The 19,734-nt window shown below is 36.0% G+C and overlaps 1 protein-coding gene across 12 annotated transcripts; it reads left to right on the top strand.

Annotated features, from left to right (window-relative positions):
• The first annotated feature begins 163 nt into the window (after window positions 1–163).
• On the top strand, window positions 164–18,839 carry tafazzin (tafazzin, phospholipid-lysophospholipid transacylase). 12 transcript variants are annotated; one of them, XM_058764116.1, is made up of 17 exons: window positions 171–520; window positions 1,134–1,208; window positions 3,093–3,220; window positions 3,693–3,783; window positions 5,233–5,350; window positions 5,484–5,556; window positions 5,635–5,744; window positions 12,832–12,960; window positions 13,055–13,183; window positions 14,972–15,017; window positions 15,101–15,186; window positions 15,727–15,807; window positions 15,897–15,938; window positions 16,029–16,091; window positions 16,195–16,247; window positions 16,352–16,429; window positions 16,524–18,839. In XM_058764116.1, exons 1-17 carry the CDS (start codon window positions 389–391, stop codon window positions 16,623–16,625), a joined length of 1,536 nt encoding a protein of 511 aa, XP_058620099.1. In that variant the 5' UTR covers window positions 171–388; the 3' UTR covers window positions 16,626–18,839. The 12 variants fall into 12 exon arrangements, with proteins under 12 accessions (XP_058620102.1, XP_058620104.1, XP_058620101.1 ...); XM_058764119.1 differs by lacking the exon at window positions 16,524–18,839 and having other exon boundaries at window positions 164–520; window positions 16,029–16,087; XM_058764118.1 differs by lacking the exon at window positions 16,195–16,247 and having other exon boundaries at window positions 165–520.
• The last annotated feature ends 895 nt before the right edge of the window (window positions 18,840–19,734 follow it).

Here is a 19,734-nt window from a genome sequence, read left to right as displayed (position 1 = left end):
GCGCACTATGGCTGCCGTCGCATCATCCAGGTGGATGCTACACACTGGAGGTGGATGAGGAACCCCCCCCCACACACACAATGTAAAGCACTTTGAGTGCCTAGAAAGGAGCTATATAAATGTAAGGAATTATTATTATTAATTACTTTTGATGTCTTTGTTCATCATATTTATTTTCATTTAAAAGCAAGAACGTAAAATGCATTCAGTTTATTAGCAATAGCGCACGAACGTGAATCATGCGATCATGCAATTCACATCTATGCCCGTTAGAGGAGGCAACTGGATTGAATAAGGTTCTGCAAGCTCAGGGAAATAGTGGTAAAAGTCCATTCAAAAGCAGATGATCGTAAAAGAGCGCGCGCAAACAGCTCCGAGGTTCTCTTGAATGGTCAGCACAGATGTGATGATGGACGCAGTAGAGTCAGACAGAAGGGTTTCTCCTCTGAAGAACTTTGTGGCTGGAGGGGTCGGTGGTGTCTGTCTCTTAGTCGCTGGACACCCGCTGGACACTATCAAGGTAAAACCTCACCCAAGAGGAGAAAGCTGCATGATAAGAGTCATGAAAATAAGGACGAATTGACAAGAGTGTCATTTATAACATTGTAATTATTTTTATCTGCTTTAAGCATGATTAAATAGGAGTGTACTTTCAATGTTTTACATTCATCTAGACAAACAATATTACTATTTTTGTCACTTTAATATGTAAATAGAAAAATACTTACAAGATCTGAATGCATCATAATTATTGTGTAACATTAATTCTGTTCTGGTTTATGTGACAGAATTCACTCAGCTGTCAAATATTTACATCATAGACTTAAAAATGTTTATTGTTTCACAAAGCTTTCAATAATTTACAGCATTTTTGGGATGGTTAATGTCTCGAATACAAATGAAGTTATATGATCACACACAAGTTTCAGCAATAAGACCTTTCGAGACTATAGTGATATGTTATCTAAAGACACAGACGGAGCAAATGACACAGATAACGGCTGCTTCTTCTGACATAGCGCTTTATCAGTATTTGTTAGACCATGCTTTATCTCACACTGTTGTTAAGACACCCCTAAGATCAATGTGTCATTGCTGTGAGTTATACCATGTGAATATTCATGTTTACACAGGTCCGTCTGCAAACACAGGAATGTGTTGTCTACAGAGGAACATATGACTGCTTACGAAAGACTGTGTCCAAGGAGGTAATAGCTTTCTGTAAGCAAATGCTGTTGTTATAGCACACATAAAGTGTCCTCACTACATGACAGAGACCGTTTATTACTGAAATAGGTGTCATGGAAATCACTCCTGTTACTGTGACACCTCTAGACTCTGTAAATAGTATCTCAGAAGAGTCAGGGGAGCAGCACATGCATTTTACCCCAAAAAAAGCACACAAAAACCTGGCATCTTCAGGGTTTACTGACATTAGGTTGGTGGACTGGTCTTTGAGGGCAGTGTTTTGAAGAGAGGGCATGTGGTTGCAGTGATGAGGATGGTCTATTACAATTGATAATCCCAGTGAATGTTCGCAAAACAACACCTTTAAGACCTTTTCTTGACATTTGAAAACAAGTTTGAGCAGTTTTGGTGATTTTGTTCAGTGACTGGTAGCTGGTTTTGCTACAGGATTTTGGTCAAGTTTCAGATTTCACATCAGCTGGGAACCAGACACAGTACCAAATTTGTTTATCATACAAATTTAACAAAAAAGGTCTTCAACTTAAATTATCAGTACATTTATTCCAGTCATAACAACTCTTGGGATAAACCTATTTGGATATGACGAGTGACAGATGAATTTGCCCAAAAATACTTTGAATCAACAACAAAAGAAATGAGAAGGGATTTTAAAAGCATACAGTGCCCTCCACTAATATTGGCACCCTTGGTAAATATGAGCAAAGGCGCCTGTGAAAGTAAATCTGCATCATTTATCTTTTTGATCTTTCATTCAAAACAAATCACAAAATTCTAAACGTTTATTGAAGTAAAACAATTTAAAGTGGGGGAAAACTCACATTATGAAATAAATGTTTTTCTCCAATGCATGTTTGCTACCATTATTGGCACCCCTAGACATTCTTATGAGTAAAATATCTCTGAAGTATATCTCTATTCATATTTAAAAACATTTTTAGCACACCAGGGTGATTATGAGCATGAAATTGTCCAGCCATGACCTCTGTTCCACAGGATTATAAATATGAGGAACACAAAGCCCAAATTCCCTTAATCATCCATCACAAGGAGAAAAACCCAAGAATATAGTTCTGATGTACAGAACAAGTTTGTTGAGCATCATAAAATAGAAAGTGGCTGTAAGAAAAGAGTTAAAGCGTTGAAAATCCCCATTTCCCCCATCAGGGCAATAATTAAGAGGCTCCAATCAACTAAAGATGTTACAAATCTGCCTGGAAGAGGACGTGTGTCTATATCGTCCTAATGCACGGTGAGGAGGAGAGTTTGAGCGGCTAAAGACTCTCCGAGGATCACAGCTGGAGAACTGTAGAGATTAGTTGAGTCTCGGGGTCAGAAAGCCTAAACAATGGCCATGGCCTTCCAGTCCTCTGACCTGAACCCAACAGAAAATGAGTGGTGAACTGAAGAGAAGAAGCTGTGAATCTGAAGGATCTGGAGTGATTCTGGATGAAGGAATGGTCTCTGATCTCTTATCAGGTGTTCTCCAAACTCTTCAGGCATTATAGGAGAAAACTCAGAGCTGTTATCTTCGGAAAAGGAAGTTGCAATAATTGTGGCCAACATGAACTAGAGAAAACATTTATTTCATAATGTGAGTTTCCCCCACTTTCAATTCTTTTACTTCAATGAAAGGTTACATTTTTTACATTTTTGAATGAAAGATCAAAAGGATAAACAATGCAGATTTATTTTCACAGCCACCTTTGCTCATATTTACCAAGGGTGCCAATATTAGTGGAGGGCACTGTATTTGTTTTGCCTTCTTGCTGTCCGCAAAGTTATGACAACAGACAAGTGACTCTGTGGTTGAGAAGCACTGATTTGATTACCATACACTCTCTCTTTCTCTGCCCAATCACTTTACCCTGTTTTAATGTCTGCAGGGAATATTTGGCCTGTATAAAGGGATGGGTGTCCCGCTAGCCGGTGTTACCCCAATGATGGCCTTGAATTTCTTGGGCTTTGGGCTGGGAAAGGAACTTCTGCAAAGTGACCCCACCGTACCAATCACGTTAGTACAGGAGAGGGTCGATAAGAGAAAGGGGATGTTTGTGATGTCAACTCTGTGCTGAATATGTCACATTTGAAGGTCCTTGCACACTGAGTCCGAAATTTTTGGATCCGATCCGAATTCTTTATGAAGGACGGAAGTTTCGGAGGTGGTGTGTAAACGTGATTGACACAATGTGAGGTCGTATTTATTTTTAATGTGCGAAAATTTCGGACTCAGTGTGCAATGACCTTAATGGTTTCAATTTCTAAGGCGTGTCTTGATATAAAAGTGTGTAGTCTTAAAAAACTAGTGGGTATTTTTATCTTTATGTGCTTCTGCATTTGGCTAAACGCAGCAGCAGCTGAATAGATTTATTCACATAGTTTTTAGTTTTATATACTGTATATGAATAAATGCTGTAGAGACAACATAGTTTGATGCTTTTCTTTTCTGCTTCTCCTTTTTATGACTTTATTTGACCCTGTGTCAGGAACACACAGATCTACTTGGCGGGGATGCTGGCAGGAGTATTCACCACTGTGATCGTGGCCCCGGGCGAGAGAATCAAGTGTTTACTTCAGGCAGGGCAAACACACTACTGTCATAAATACACCTGTGTCCATAGACACCATTAGCATGGTAATAAAAGACTCAGGAATAAAAAAATATACTTAAATAAAAAAAAAAAACAACAACAACAAACAAAAGAACAAATCTTTTAACAATTATAACATTACCATAACCACATTGCATTAGCTCACTTGATGTTCATTCACTATAAACCTTTTTTACAGCCAGAAAGCACAGAACTATAACAGAATGCTGTCAGTTTAGTTCATTTGGCACTCTAAGAAGTCAAAATGAAGTCTAAAATGTCAACAAAATATCCTTGGAAAAAAATCCCTGGAAACTGAGTAATGATTGAAACATTAAAGGGGTCATTATCTGACTTTTTTATTATTATTATTATTATTATTATTTTGTACTGTTCTCTGAGGTCCACTTATAATGTTATCAGGGTATTTTACCTGTTATATCTCAATGACATATCAAGTCATTTTTGCATCAAAAGCATCATCATTTAGAAGTAACACGCTATTTTCTGTCCTGTTTTTGACCGCCCTCATCAGAACGCTCTGTATGAATAGGCTTGGAGGATTGTAGACTCGGAAGTAAACACCCACTGCTGTGATAGTTGTGTATGTTTCACAGTGTACTGTATATTCCTCATAGATGGACGCTGCTGTGATGTAGGTAAAAAATGCATAAATACTCAATACATATCAAACGATCTGTATAACAGACAAAGCAATAGTGATCACATAATAAAAACAGTTACTCACACTTATGTTGTGACATTACTGTCGGATCTAATATAGTCGGCACAGTATCGTCTTTTAGTTTTTCCACATCTTGGCACTGAACAGCATCTTGTTGTGTTCAAAGCATGTTTATCGTTTGGTTTGGTTTCTGTGTAGACCTGGTCAGGTCTACACAGGTCTAAACAGGCAGTGATGTAGAATCGGTGGGCGGGGCTGAACAGGCAGTGCTGTAGAATCGGTGGGCGGGGCTGAACAGGCAGTGCTGTAGAATCGGTGGGTGGGGCTAAACAGGCAGTGAGGTAGAATCGGTGGGCGGGGCTGAACAGGCAGTGCTGTAGAATCGGTGGGTGGGGCTAAACAGGCAGTGAGGTAGAATCGGTGGGCGTGGCTAAACAGGCAGTGACGTAGAAGCAGGCGTTGATTATCTTCTGCAGAGGGTTAGGGTTAGGGTTAGGGTTAGTTGTCCACACTATTACATCATAGAGTAGAACATTCCACAAGCTGTGGTTTTGGCAGACTGCCTTCAATATAAGCTGTTTTTAGGCTAATGAGAAAGATATGATATGAGCTTACAGGATGTTTTTATAGTACAATGACCTCTTATATGTCAAAAGGGAATTATGATTTCTCAGGTTATGACCCCTTTAATCATGTAAAATCCTGTAATGTTATGATTCATGTTTATTGACATATGCATATGTGTTTTAGATCCAGTCCTCGGCCAGTCAGCTGAAGTACGCTGGACCAGTGGATTGTGCACTGAGACTTTATAAGGAACAGGGAATTCGTAGTGTCTACAAGGGCACTGTTCTTACTCTAATCAGAGGTGTGTGTGTGTGTGTATATGTGTGTGATATTTTATATAGGTGATATTGTGTGTGACATGATATGTTCACTGACATGTAAACTAAAATTAATAGGTGGCCTTTATGGATGCATCTTTTTTTTTCTTCTTTTAGATGTGCCTTCAAATGGTGTATACTTTCTAACTTATGAATACTTAAAACAGTTTTTGACCCCTGAGGGAGAGTGGTGAGAGTCACTACTTTGTTATTCTAGCTATAAATAATATCAGGATTTAGAACTAATGTTCATTTCACTTTCTCCAAGTGTTCATCATCTCAGCACATCCAGAGTTCTTCTTGCAGGTGGGATTGCTGGCATGTTAAACTGGCTGATTGCTCTGCCTGCAGATGTGCTTAAGTCAAACTACCAAACAGGTACACCACACACACTTCTGAATGTGCCATTACTTTTATGACTTATGTCATAATTATATGACTCATATGCCATAAAATGGCTCCACATTGTGCCCTAGAGGCACAAATAAAACTATAAAAAGGGAGCCAGTGAATTATGCTGGAGATTTACTAAGCAGTTGCTCGTCTTTTGTGTGTAGTATTTCACTGCACAAACCTGCATCATATTAACTAACCGTCAGCAAACTAGTTTACTAATTTACAAATATTTAAATGTAGGAAGATTTTTATTTAAATGAGTCATCATTCTGCACACACTTTCTGGTGATTATAGCAGCAGTATTTTATCAGATGATGGAGAGGAGGGTAGCCAAGGGCATTTTAATGAGCCAGTTCAGATGATTCACACTGCTGTATAGTCTCAGTAAAGTATGCTCAGTAAAGTATTCTAATCTGAGATTTGTGTTACCAAAAAAGTGTTATTGTATATCAAAAAAGAAATATGAGTATTAAAAGTATAAAAAGAAGAAGTATTGTATAGTAGATATACCTTCTTTTCTATATTTACGGGCATGGCATAAACACATTAGAATAAGACATTAGCTTTACAGAATTTGCAAGAATGTGGTTTTGAACATTGATTTTCAGGTACTTGCTCAATAATGGATAATGTGTCCTTTACTAATTGGTATTTTTTCATATTTACTCTTGGCAATTGTGAACAAATAGTCTTTGGAAAAATGTATTTGCTGTTTATCTTATTGGTTTTTCATTTAAAATACACTTAAAAAAAATTCGAAATAAAATAATTGAAGGGAAAAAAAGTACAAAACACATTTCGTCTTCTTTTTTATTTTCTTTCCAAAAAAAAAAAAAAAAAAGCTTTGTTTTGGTCATTCCATAAATAACAATGGTCTCAAAGAAAGTCCCAGTAATGTTTGGCAAACTGCTAGTGCTTTTGTTGTATGAAGACATCAAAGGCCTAATTATGCAACCCTCTCAAACAAGTTTATGGTTATGTAGGTGCTGTCTGATTGAAGTGATGGAGAATTTCTGACCCCAAGAGCCAACTACTGTAACGTCTGCAATTCTTAGAAATTGTTTAGCCACTCGAACCATCCTTCTCACTGTGCATGTGGCCTATATCAAAGTTCCTTTAAGGGTGTTCTATATAGTCTTTGCCAATATATACACCCATCCTCTTTTAGGTCACTTTAAGGATTTACATTTCAGCATGGGTGGCCAAACTTAGCCAGTCAATTTGACTCGGTGTATCATATTCAAGTGACTTTCCTGTCCGTGGACTTCCGTCCGCTTGCCACCAGAGGTCGCCCTCCTCCCCTATCATATTGACTCTCACATTACACAGAATGTTACATGACACTCCGGACTACATTTCCCATGCTCCGTTTCACTGATTACGTTTACACCTGCAGCCATTTACACACACTATAAAGATCAGTCTCAAACAACCATTCAGTGCCGAGTATTGTTTTGTGTTATTGACCATGTTTTGTAATAAAAGCATGCAGATGGATCCGCACATCTCTCGTCTCGTTCGCCCCGTTACATTACTTTGACTACAAAAAAAAAAGAAAAGAAAAAGAACTTGAGGTTGCCATGGCAACCAGATACTTGTAGAATTACTTGTAGTTTATTTATTTTGCTGTGCTAAACTTAGCAATAAACATGTTGAAAGTTATGCATGTCAGCAACATGATCTCAAAGTATGTTTTTATAAAGTAAAGTAACACTTCAATCAAGGGATGCTCTTATATTTAGTAAATCTTACTAAAAATAGATGATTAAGCAGTTTATATTTAAAAATTTATGTTTGGGTTTGGTTCCATGTAAATTAAATAATATTTGGATGTAAAGACAGAATTTCTATGTATGGCTATTATTTGTCAAAATGCAGATTCGTCATGTGACAACGTCTTACAAGTTTAGTAAATTTGGTTTGATTTATTATTTAATCAAAAAAAAAAAAAAATAGTAACATCTTTCAGTAGGGCTGGGTATCGACTTCTATACTTTTCAGGCACCAACCGAATTGCCTCGATACGACAGAGTATCGAAAAACGTCTTGTCGTTCGGTGCCAAATTTCGATACCTAAGGGGTTAATCTCATCAACGTCAGTGAGGCCTAGGTGTACCATTTTGAACAATCAGTGTTTTGATCACTTTGATCAGTGTTTGACATCCACGAGTGCGACTCGGAAGCGTATGGACCTGCTACTACACACAGACTGAAGCGCGCGTGACGCTCGCCGTGATTTCAGCGTCTGCGGTATCACTAAGTGAGGACATAAACACATGAACAACCTATAATAAATGAATAGAAATGATGATTCTGTCTGAGCTATGTGTTTTAAATTGAAGACGCACTAGTGTAAATGTAGCCTAACAGATGTGTAAACTGAAAACTATTTGAACTTTATTAAAATTATTTGCACTGATTTATTGTGTTGGATATATTTTGTTCCTTTGTGCAGTGGCTCAGGAGATGAGGCTTTGAGTCTGTATAAATGTCAACAAGATGAAAAAATTGTTTTTTGAGGTAATGTAATCTTGTTAAAACTGATTTCATAAAATTGGTATCGAAAAAAGTATCGTTCAGGAACCGGTATCGAACTCAAGGTATCGGTATCGTTATCGGTATCGAAATTTTTTGAACGATACCCAGCCCTATCTTTCAGTCACTATCTTTCTACAAGCTACGGCCATGGATCAGTTGTTCAATCAATCATTCACTTCATGGATCAATCACTTTTAAATGAGCATTTCAACCATTATCTTACAGAATAGCCATTTCCTTACTTGTGTGGCTCAACATCTTTTGTCACTCATTGCTGTATTCTCAGGTCTTTCCCACAGGATGAGAATAGGACTTTGCCCTTTATATCACCTCATATGTAAAACCCAGTGCCACTTAAGTGATTTACTGACTCAAGTAAACTTAAAAAGGTACTATATGAAGAGGAATTTAATTCAGTTAGATTTAATTCATACAAATTTATAGAGGTGCCAGTAACTTTTGGAGAAAAAAAATATTTCTATTTAATATGTTTATTTATCACATTTTTAAAAAGAATTTTACTTAAATTAAATGTTGTAACATTTTCATTTTCACAGTATGTTTTGTTCACAATTACCAATGGTGCCAATTTTAGTGTGTTGCACTTAATACCAAAAGCATGTAGCAGTTGTAGTAGTCTGTGATTAGGACAGAAAATGCAGACAATGCTCTGTCCTCTGTCCTGCAGCCACAGACGGGCGTTACCGGGGTTTGAGAGATGTGTTAAAAACACTGTTACGGGAGGAAGGAGCCCGTGCTCTCTACAAAGGCTTGAGCGCAGTCATGTTACGAGCATTTCCTGCTAATGCGGTGAGAAAACATACTCATGCTATCAATACATTTTTCAGTATCAGCACTGCATTTGCCTGTTGTCATGAAAACGTTTATTACTTCTAGTAAAGTTCTAGTAAAGTTGTATAAAATGGTTTGGTGAGCCGTTTAGGATTTTATGGATTTCTGACTAAATATAGCTCAGTTGGTCACAGCTGTTGATAAAAACAGTAACACAATTTTATAATGAGATATATTTGACATTTATATATTCTGCCTTCACATGCTTTCAGAAATTCCCACTTCTGAAGTCATAATTAAGAGTTTGTCGCTTTCAGGTGCTTTTTTGTTGAAGAGAATAGGAATAATGGAGCTTATTTCAGTTTATGCCCCAGTGTCTTTGATGTGGGACAGTTTATCACTGTACAATAGTCAAGTCAAGTCACCTTTATTTGACTCATAAATTCTTATGAACTGACAATAAACTACTCTAGAGCTCCATTTGCCTTTTCAGCTATTGAGTGGTTATATCATATCATAATTTTTTATAAATGTTGATTAGTTACTTTCTTTTCAATTGATAAATTAATTGTATATCTGCTCTTTTACCATAGGTTTGCCCACACTATCATAAAATTACAGATGAATCAGTGCAAAATGTTCAGGGCTGGTATTAGAGCTGTCGATTTAACGTGTTAATTTGGAGCAGTTAATAATACATGAACATGATGCAGGATTATGAATAACTGCATGGTATAGCCTATGAAAATGTAGTTATATGCCCCTAAAATTCAAGATATGAGGGCAAAAAAATGCTCTGTGTGTTTTTGTATTTTGTATTTACGGTATAATACCGCATATGCAAATGTGCTATTTTTCCTCAATCAAAGTATTTCTTGTTAAAGCTACTTTTTGTAATGTTGATTGAATGCTTTTCTCATTTAACACAGTAATTACTTTAATCTTTTGAGGGGTAATTTCTCATCGGCACATCATGTTATTAATTAATTATTATTTTTTAAGTAATCGCTTGACAGCCCAAGCTGGCACGAATCAAAGGCTCCATGAGTTAGATCTGATCATCTGGTCACCAAGTCTCTTTGAGCACAAACATATGGGCATGTAACAACATAAAACAGACTTTTATTAATATCATATTTTGATTAATTCTCAAAATTACTGCAGTTCAGATAAATAATGCTGCTTTGAGGCCCCTATCAGTCTCTTGACTGGCCTTTTGCTGATTTTAGCTCAACAGAGCAGCATACTTGTAAGATTTGAACACATTTTGCAAACCTTAAGTCAACACTGGCAAACCACATTTTGGCTGTGTACTTGCAGAACGATGCAGACACAACACTGTAGAACAACAGATGCAAAAACTAACAGTGCTTAGAGGCTCCAGAGTAGGTCTGATGGACCTCATAAACTGCTGGTTAGAGAACTTGTTATAGGATAGGGTAGGAAAAACAAGGTACCCTGTTCAGTTTCAACTTACTCTTATTCTGTCATCAACAAGTGACACTGACATTGAAATACTGACAATTCTAAATTGTTTACAAACATTGTCTTACAACTGTGCATTTTTGAATAGGTCAATGATATATTTTCCATTCTACATTTGATATCAACGGGTTCTGAATGCTAAAATGAGTGTTAATTTGTTTTGAAATTTTCTTCTCTTAATAGTGTTACTCTCTCTCTGTTTGTCCTGCTTGCAGGCTTGTTTTCTAGGCTTTGAGGTTGCGCTAAAGTGCTTAAACTACATCGCTCCAGACTGGTGATTTCACAGTTACGACTGATGAGGCATATCAGTCGTATATCAGAGTATATCAGAGGCATACAATACGACTGATATTTGAATACCTTTTTTTTCTATGTAGCATTGTTTTACAGCCCTTTTTGGTGTCATTTTAGACATTTTTCATTTGCATGTCTTCAGTAAAGGGCAGAGAGACTTAGATTTGTACTGTTTTCTCTTTTCTTTACAATTTAATTTAGAACAGATGACAGAATTCTGTGCCTTATCCAAAGAAAGTTTACAGTAACGTATGTTACTTTTGTATGATGCTCTCTTAGCTATGTCTCTCTTACTTGTTATCTTATGCTAATTATTTTCAATTGAATAATTATAATACTACAACTATAAAAGCAAATATAAAAATTAATGATATGTAATTTTAAATTTCTGGATGTTTTTAATGTATTGGTTTTGCATTTAAACCATGTCTTTAAAATTGTTTTGAATGCATTAAAGGAACTGTAGAAGAAAAAAAAAATCATGCATTGACTCTCATGTGAGATTATTTTCTTCTACTTCTGTGTATAAAAATAATTATAGTAATTGTAGACCTGTAGGCCTGGTCACCTTTACAACAGGTAAAGACTTGCATCTCTATGTAAACTGTATGATAACACATTCATTAAAAATGAAAAACTGTAATATCACTCTGATGTAAGTATTTAGACTCTTTATTATTTTAGTGTGATGCGTCAAGCTTTGCATACTTGGGAGTTCTGAATCAAAAACAATGGCTCTGTAATATTAACAGTGAAATAAATAATGGTGGAGACCTAATACTCTGTTCAATTTCAACTTGTTCTTAGGGAAAATTTAGTATCATTAAATAGTATTATAACCGTCTTTCTAATAGTATATCATCAGCACTGTTTTATGTTTTAAGATTGATGTGGTCTTAATATAAAAGCGAAAACGCCAAGGTAGAGGAAACTAATGACGACTACAAAACTACATTTCCCATGATCACTCGCGGTGGTATAGTACTTCCGGTGACGCTGCATTTCTGCGCGCATCGGCTGACGGGACGGAAGGTGGGAGGGTTACATTTTCTTAATTATACTTTTTTTTATTTTATTTTATTTTTTACAATGAATCAAACTCACATTACAATTTAACGTTGCTATTACAGAAAAGCGGCGAACAATGAACTACATCCTTTAGTAAATTCAGTCGTACAATTACCCTGTTTACATAAGTTTAAGTTTAAAATGAGGAAGTTTCTTATTGTTTGACTTGAGCATTCAGCAGATTTTGTATGTCATGTTTGTTTTTTCGCAGTGTTTTGTATTTTCACACATTACGCTATTTCTCAAGGTTGTGTAGTTTGTGTTAACAGCTGCCACGCTGCTCCTCTGTTTTTATTTGGTCATAAAGCTTTTGCTTATGCTTAACAGAGCTATCCCAAAATGATTACATGCTATATCTGATTCATCTGGAGCACATATATACTCGGCAGCTGAACTGTATCACTGCCAGTAGATATGTACCTTATTAACAGATGAAAATCCGTTAATTTTCTGTTCTATTCTCTGCTGTAATATCTCAGTGCGGATTTTTTTTTATTTTTTAAATGCATTATTGTCAACAAATAGCACGTATAATGCCATATTCCACTGTATAACAAAGAACATTTCACATGCATCAACAAGAAAAAGCAAGAGAGAGAAAGGGAGAGAGGGTACACAAGCATCAGTTTACAAACACATATATACTACACATATTTTACATTTCCATAGGATGCCACAAAGCAGTTTTAATATAGAAAATGTACTTTGTAAGTAAGCACCACAAAGTATTTTTTTATGTGAAAATGTTAAAAGAGGAGCATATAGTAACCGTTTAATTGCTTTACTATTTTTAGATTTTGACATCACATCTATATACATTTTAATCTCTTTTTCAAGCACTATAAAAATAGGTTTGCCCTTTGTAAACTTGCATGTTGAATGTTATCTCAGTGCAGGTGAATGCTGTGGCAATGCCCTTGGAGGTGACATGGCCCTTTCCACAATGCCCCCGGCTGGGCTGGAGAATATCCAGCAGAGTGATCATGGGAATGGTGGGCACATACAGTTACCTTTGGACCAGTGAGTCTAATGTTTCTCCATATCCAGATTTTGAATAATGTGTACCATGAACAATGAAAGATGTAACATTCACCTAATTTATCTGATTCTGCAGATTATTTTAATTCGGTGGTGGTGCACAACCAGGATGTTTTGTTGGACCTGGTCGATGAGCGTCCTCAGGACACGCCTCTCATCACATTGTGCAATCATCAGTCCTGTATGGATGATCCACACATCTGGGGTAGGCGGAGCATCAGATACCTGGTTTTCAATAATAAAATCATGACTTTAACAAAAAAATACACATTTAAAGGGGTGGTTGACTGTTTTTTTGTTTCTAGGCTTGATTGTGTTTATGGGGTGCAGTCAAACATGTGTTAATGCTTCGTTAAAAAAAAAAAAAACGCATTATTTTTCACAATTTACCTTTATTCTACACCGCTCTGTCCCTTCTCCTATAAACGCTCTGATGATTTCCTGGTTTTATGAAACCCCTCCCTCAGAAATACGCGATGGGCTCTGATTGGTTAGCTGGTCCAGTGTGTTGTGATTGGCTAAACCGCCTCGAGTGCATGTCTAAACATCCCACCCCTCAGCTCAGCATTTGTGTATTGTAAACAATGATGTTGTCAATATTGCTTATCAATTTGAGACTGATTGAGATAATATTAGTGAAGAGGATCGCGCAGAACCTGTGCAAGCACACTGCTCTTAATGGTATGTTTTTTGTTTGTTGTTGTCTCATACTTTTAGATACGCTGCCTGTTATTTGTAAATGCTACTGCTTCTGTTAGCTTTTAATATACGGTTTTATCCTGATTATAGCTTTAATACAGTACGGCAACCGCAACGCTTCTCATAGCTATGTGAAAAATATCTGTCTGTCTATACACATAAAGTGTATTATTGGAACATGATCTGAGAGAGAAAGAGAGAGAGAGATGCAGAGCAGAGTGTGTGCAGAGCAGTGAGAAACAGGATTAAGAACCGCTGCTTTATAACATTGTTTATGAAACTTGTGAATCCATTAAAATCGCTAGAAGACAGAATCGTGATTCATATATGAATAGATTTTTTCCCTGCACCTCTAGTTTTGACGGCATGGCAGCAACTCTTCCTCTTCTCTAACACCGTGTCCTAACTACACACGACGCCACGACATGCGATAAAAGGTATCTTTTCCATGTTAATCAGAGTTTTTGTCCTAACTAGCTGCGACGGCGACACGCGAAATTTCTAATTTAGAAACGGTTTCTATTTCCGCGACGTCGTGGCTGGAACAACATACAAACTATATGACAGTAGACAATCTCAGGTGATTAAGTACTTTATTCAAAGTTAAACGTGTCCAATATAAGTTTAAATATCATATTGTGTGACCTTATAGCCATACTGAAAGCAACAATAGATAGTTTACCTCAGATCTTGAAAATAAATTAAAAAAATATGTACGTTAAAACCGTGACTCACTGCGAACCAACAAGTGTATTCCATGACAAAGATGTTATCAGTCGCTCATTATGTACATTTAATGATATTAAAAAGGTTTAATATTTATGAATTAGATTATATAAATGTATCCATTTCGTTGCGAGAGCAGTGTGCTTCCAGAGAGAGCCCGCCCACACACGCTTCTGATTGGCTGTGATATTTGATAGTCACGTCGGTGTTAAACAGCACAGCATGGCCACGCCCCCTTTGCTGCATGTTCCTGGGGGCGGGGTTTATCAGGGTTTGTGACATCACAAACCCAGGAAGTAGCTCGTTGTAGTCCCTACGAGCCGTTTTTGTAGGCATTAAACTACCATAATTTTAAAAGACGATATCTCTGTTTGCATTGAACTTTCAGCGTCGTAGCTTTGCAGATATTGTTTATGCTCAAACAGCAACATTACGCACTAACTAACGTTGAAAAAGTGAAATCGCAATCAACCACCCTTTTAATATAACTGAGGTGACGCATTTTAGAGTAGACCAGGCAGTAGAAAATGTAAATGCATTAAAGTGTTTTTGCACGTTCTGATATCAGGAATCCTGAAGCTCTGGCATCTGTGGAACTTTAACAGGATGAGATGGTGAGTGAATGAAAGCAGAATCTGGAGACTCCTGTAAAAGTGCTTCATTGCTTTATATCGTGTCATTTGTTATCTGTGCTCAGGACACCTGCCGCCTCTGACATCTGTTTCACAAGAGAACTACACTCCAGCTTCTTCAGCAGAGGGAAATGTGTGCCTGTTGTTAGAGGTAAACTCATCTAATCCCATGTTTTTTTCCCCCGCGTGTTTTATTTTCCACCTTTTTTTTTTTAAATGACTAAAGTAAACAAAATCAAACTTTGTAAAGTAGTTTTTTTACACAAAAAGTAAAGCACACATGGACTGTCATTATAAAAATTTTGCCTGCCATTGGAGACAGGTACGTGTTTAAAAGGTATGCGGGATAATTTTGGTAATTATGGTTTGGAAGAGATGGTAAAGATTTAGTTTAAGCTAAAAGGGATAGTTCACCCAAAAATGAAAATTCTGTCATCATTTACTCACCCTCAAGTAGTTCCAAACCTGTATGAATGTCTTTGTTCTGCTGAACACAAAGGAAGATATTCTGAAGAAAGTTTGTAACCAGGCTGTTTTGGGGCACCATTGACTTCTATAGTAGGAAAAAAAATACTATGGATGTCAATGGTGCCCCAGAACTGCTCTGAGTTGATAAGGTTTTTTTTTTAAATACTTTTTTTTTTTAAAAGGTACATTTCATTGAATGCATTACACGGTCCTGTGTTTTTAGGAGATGGAGTATATCAGAAAGGAATGGATTTCCTCTTGGAAAGGCTGAATCAAGGGGAATGGGTACACATATTTCCAGAAGGTACAGGCAGCAGAGGACACTCATATTTTTAACCTCAACATTTGTTTGTGGTACAAGTTAAAGGAAATATGGTTCATTTCTCCTCCCAGGTAAAGTTAACATGACTGAAGAGTTCATGAGGATAAAATGGGGTAAGATTTATGTTCCAATAATAGCAAATAGTTTGTTTTACCCTGATTTGTTTGGTTGTTAATCAAGTAAATCCTTCTATTCCTTGACAGGAATCGGGCGTTTGATTGCAGAGTGCTCTCTTCACCCAATCATTTTACCGATGTGGCATGTAGGTAAGTTATGCACGTACACTTTTAAATTACATAAGCTGTTATCGTAGCACTTAACTTGATGAATTCATATTTGATCACATGTTTATGTACCATATTGTTTCAGGTATGAGTGATGTTTTACCAAATCAAACGCCATACGTCCCTCGAGTAGGACAGGTTAATACATATTTGGTTGTGTGATGTGTCATACCTGATACCTGATTTTCAGTGTCACACCTACAGAACAATTTGGACTCTGAGTGTACTTTTCTTTTTTGCAGCGAATAACTGTCTTAGTTGGAAAACCGTTCACTGTCAGACATCTGGTAAATACACTGAGAGCTGACAACTCAAGTTCGGTAGGTGGTAGAGTGTTTACAAAGATAATAATAATAATAATACTAATAGTAGTAGTAGTCTTACAGCTGAGTATGACATTATTTTTCTCTACAGATGGAAATGCGGAAAACACTGACAGACTTTATTCAAGGGGAGTTTCGCAGCTTGAAAGCCCAGGCGGAGGCGCTTCATCACAGGATACGGAAACACTCGTGACCCATGAAGGGACGTATTACAGGATAAAGGGCTATAGAGGACATTACCCGTTAGCTAACCCGGGCCTTACAACTCAGCATAGACACTGAGGAGATACAATCATACAGATGACTGCACCCAAAGTGCTTTACGGCATCCTTTGAAGTAAAATTATATCCATGGGTGTCCGTTCATTTATGTGTGGACAGTCAGACATGGGCTAAGGAGAACAGAGATCTTTTGTGTTTGTAATACCTCTATAGAGAAAGTAAATTAATTTTGAGCAATGTTCAGGACCTCAGGAGACATGTTATGTGCATATCAGTGACTGAAAATGCCTTGTAGACTGTGAAGCACAATATGTTGCATTCTTCCACAGTCTTTTTCTTCTTCATTGTAATTGTACAGAATACTTCACCCATCAAAAATAGCATTAGCATTTAGAACGATGAAAGTAACTCTTTTACATCCTAGCGTGTGAATGTGTCATTATCTTTTTTTCTTTGTATGAAATTTCCTAAACATCTTAAATTTGTATACGCAGTTGGATGGATCATAGATGGGTTAGTGATTATTGTGGCAACTCAAATTCTTGATTTAAAGTGGGACTGCTGAAGCATTTAGTAATTTTTTTAAATTACAGATTGAGACATTTTTAATGTAAGATACTAGCTGTTAGACTTTTTATAATTGATGCAGTATTTGACTGTATATACACTGTAAATACAAAATAATTCATACAGAAATACTGTAAATACAGAATTATTTCAGAATGGACCTATAGGCATTTGTGCCTATTGCAGAATATAATTATTCTCGCTTGCCATGACAACTGATGAAACAGACAGAATATTTTAAAATCTGCTGCACTATGATCTTTAAACAAAATCATCAACATGATGGAAAGAAAGTTGAAAAATGCCTATGAAATACATTTTAGAGACATTCGATCTGTTGTTCAAAATAAAAATCCTTAAAGTTTTTCTAAACTCAAATTTTTATAAAACATAATTGATATTATCCGTTAGAAGGCATTTTCATACAACAACTTACAAAATTTAAACAATGAAAAGTGACAAATCTGAGTGGACATGTTAAAGATTTAAATAAATGATCTCTCTCTTGTGTGACCTACTGTATAAGGCACAGACAGAAAACATGACAACAAACAGTTGTTTGAATCTGATAAAAAATTATTGTAATCTTCCAGTCACTGTATTTCAAAGTAGTAGGTATTTATTGCAAATACAGTTGAAGTCAAAAGTTTACCTTGCAGAATCTGCAAAATGTTAATTATTTTACCAAAATAAAAGAGATCATACAAAATGCATGTTATTGTTTATTTAGTACAGACCTGAATAAGATATTTCACATAAAAGATGTTTACATATAGTCCACAAGAGAAAATAATAGCTGAATATATAAAAATGACCCTGTTCAAAAGTTTACATCCCCTTGATTCTTAAGACTTTGTTCACTGAATGATCCACAGCTGTGTTTTTAGTTTAGTGATGGTTGTTCATGAGTCCCTTGTTTGTCCTGAACAGTTAAACTACCTGCTGTTCTTCAGAAAAATCCTTCAGATCCCTCAAATTATTTGGTTTTCCAGCATTTTTGTGTATTTGAACCCTTTCCAACAATGACTTTGAGATCCATCTTTTCGCACTGAGGACAATGAGGGACTCGTATGCAACTATTACAGAAGGTTCAAACGCTCTTTGACGCTCCAGAATTGATCAATCTCAATCTCAGGGAAGTAAAAGTCAAATACTAATAAATGAAATTCAAAAGATTGGTCACATGACCCACAGGGGTCCATTTTGTTTCCACTTTCAGGATGAGCACATGTCACAATGACTCCATGTTTTTTCCAATGAAAAGTGCATTTTTCATAAATTTTCATACATACAGGGGCTGGTCATGTAATTAGAATATCATCAAAAATTTGATTTATTTCAACTTATTCCATTCAATAAGTGAAACTTGTATATTATATTCATTCATTACACAGACTGATATATTTCAAATGTTTATTTCTTTTAATTTTGATGATTAGAGCTTACAGCTCATGAAAGTCAAAAATCAGTATCTCAAAATATTACAATATTTACATTTGAGTTTGAATAAATGACCATCCCTACAGTATAAATTCTGGGTGTCTCTTGTTCTTTGAAACCACAATAATGGGGAAGACTGCTGACTTGGCAATGATCCAGAAGACGAACATTGACACCCTGTAAGCTCTAATCATCAAAATTAAAAGAAATAAACATTTGAAATATATCAGTCTGTGTGTAATGAATGAAAAGTTTCACTTTTTGAATGGAATTAGTGAAATAAATCAACTTTTTGATGATATTCTAATTATATGACCAGCACCTGTATAAGTCACCTTCTTTGGAAAGTAAAGAAGTATTTTCAAAATACACTTTACATAATATTTAATTGCCTCAAGGCAACATTGTACCGTAATGGAATTGGCATAATGGAAGTCCATGAAGGCAAACTAGGTTAGAATACAAGTATATGATATTTGTAAGGAAAAGTGTTAGAATTATCTAAATGTATTTTAATTTTTGCATGATTTTGTAATGCATTTGCAAGAATAGTAATTCAAGCAATGAGGTGTCATTAATGAAGGAGGTTTTGCATGCATGTGCTTGTGTGCATGCTTGTAAGGATAAAGTGCATATTAGTATAATGTTATGATGATTTTTTTCATTTTTTACTTTGAAACAACACTGATTATAATGTTTTGGTATGATAACATATATGATAGTTTAGTTACACTTGTGATCCAAGATGGTACAATGTTGCCTGAGAGCAACAGCTGGATATGAAATGTTACTTTTTATTAAATATGAGATGTGCAATACATTGAAAACTAGATAAATCTGTTTGTTCAAGTGTTTGTTAAAGAAATTGATGTTTTCAATAAATATATTTATTTTTTTCTGCATGAAAATGTCAAATGTTTAAATTTGTCCGTTGTAGTACAATGTTGCCTCGAGGCAACAAACTTTTAAAAAATAAACAAATAAAAAATTAATGAAAATGTTTATTGTTATTGTTATAGTGTCCAATTTTAAGTAGGAAAAACATCACAAATAATTTTTAATGGTTTGTGATG

This window comes from Onychostoma macrolepis, chromosome 23, assembly GCF_012432095.1.
Source record: "Onychostoma macrolepis isolate SWU-2019 chromosome 23, ASM1243209v1, whole genome shotgun sequence".
NCBI lineage: Eukaryota > Metazoa > Chordata > Actinopteri > Cypriniformes > Cyprinidae > Onychostoma > Onychostoma macrolepis.
This window is presented reverse-complemented; position numbering and strand designations above follow the sequence as displayed.

Bases quoted from the DNA above. Each gene is read 5' to 3' on its own strand.
- tafazzin (XM_058764116.1), top strand. From the start codon at position 389: ATGGTCAGCACAGATGTGATGATGGACGCAGTAGAGTCAGACAGAAGG. The intron at 3,784-5,232 runs GCAGGGCAAACA...TATGTGTTTTAG, and splicing joins GAATCAAGTGTTTACTTCAG to ATCCAGTCCTCGGCCAGTCA. The intron at 16,092-16,194 runs GTAAGTTATGCA...ATATTGTTTCAG, and splicing joins TTTACCGATGTGGCATGTAG to GTATGAGTGATGTTTTACCA.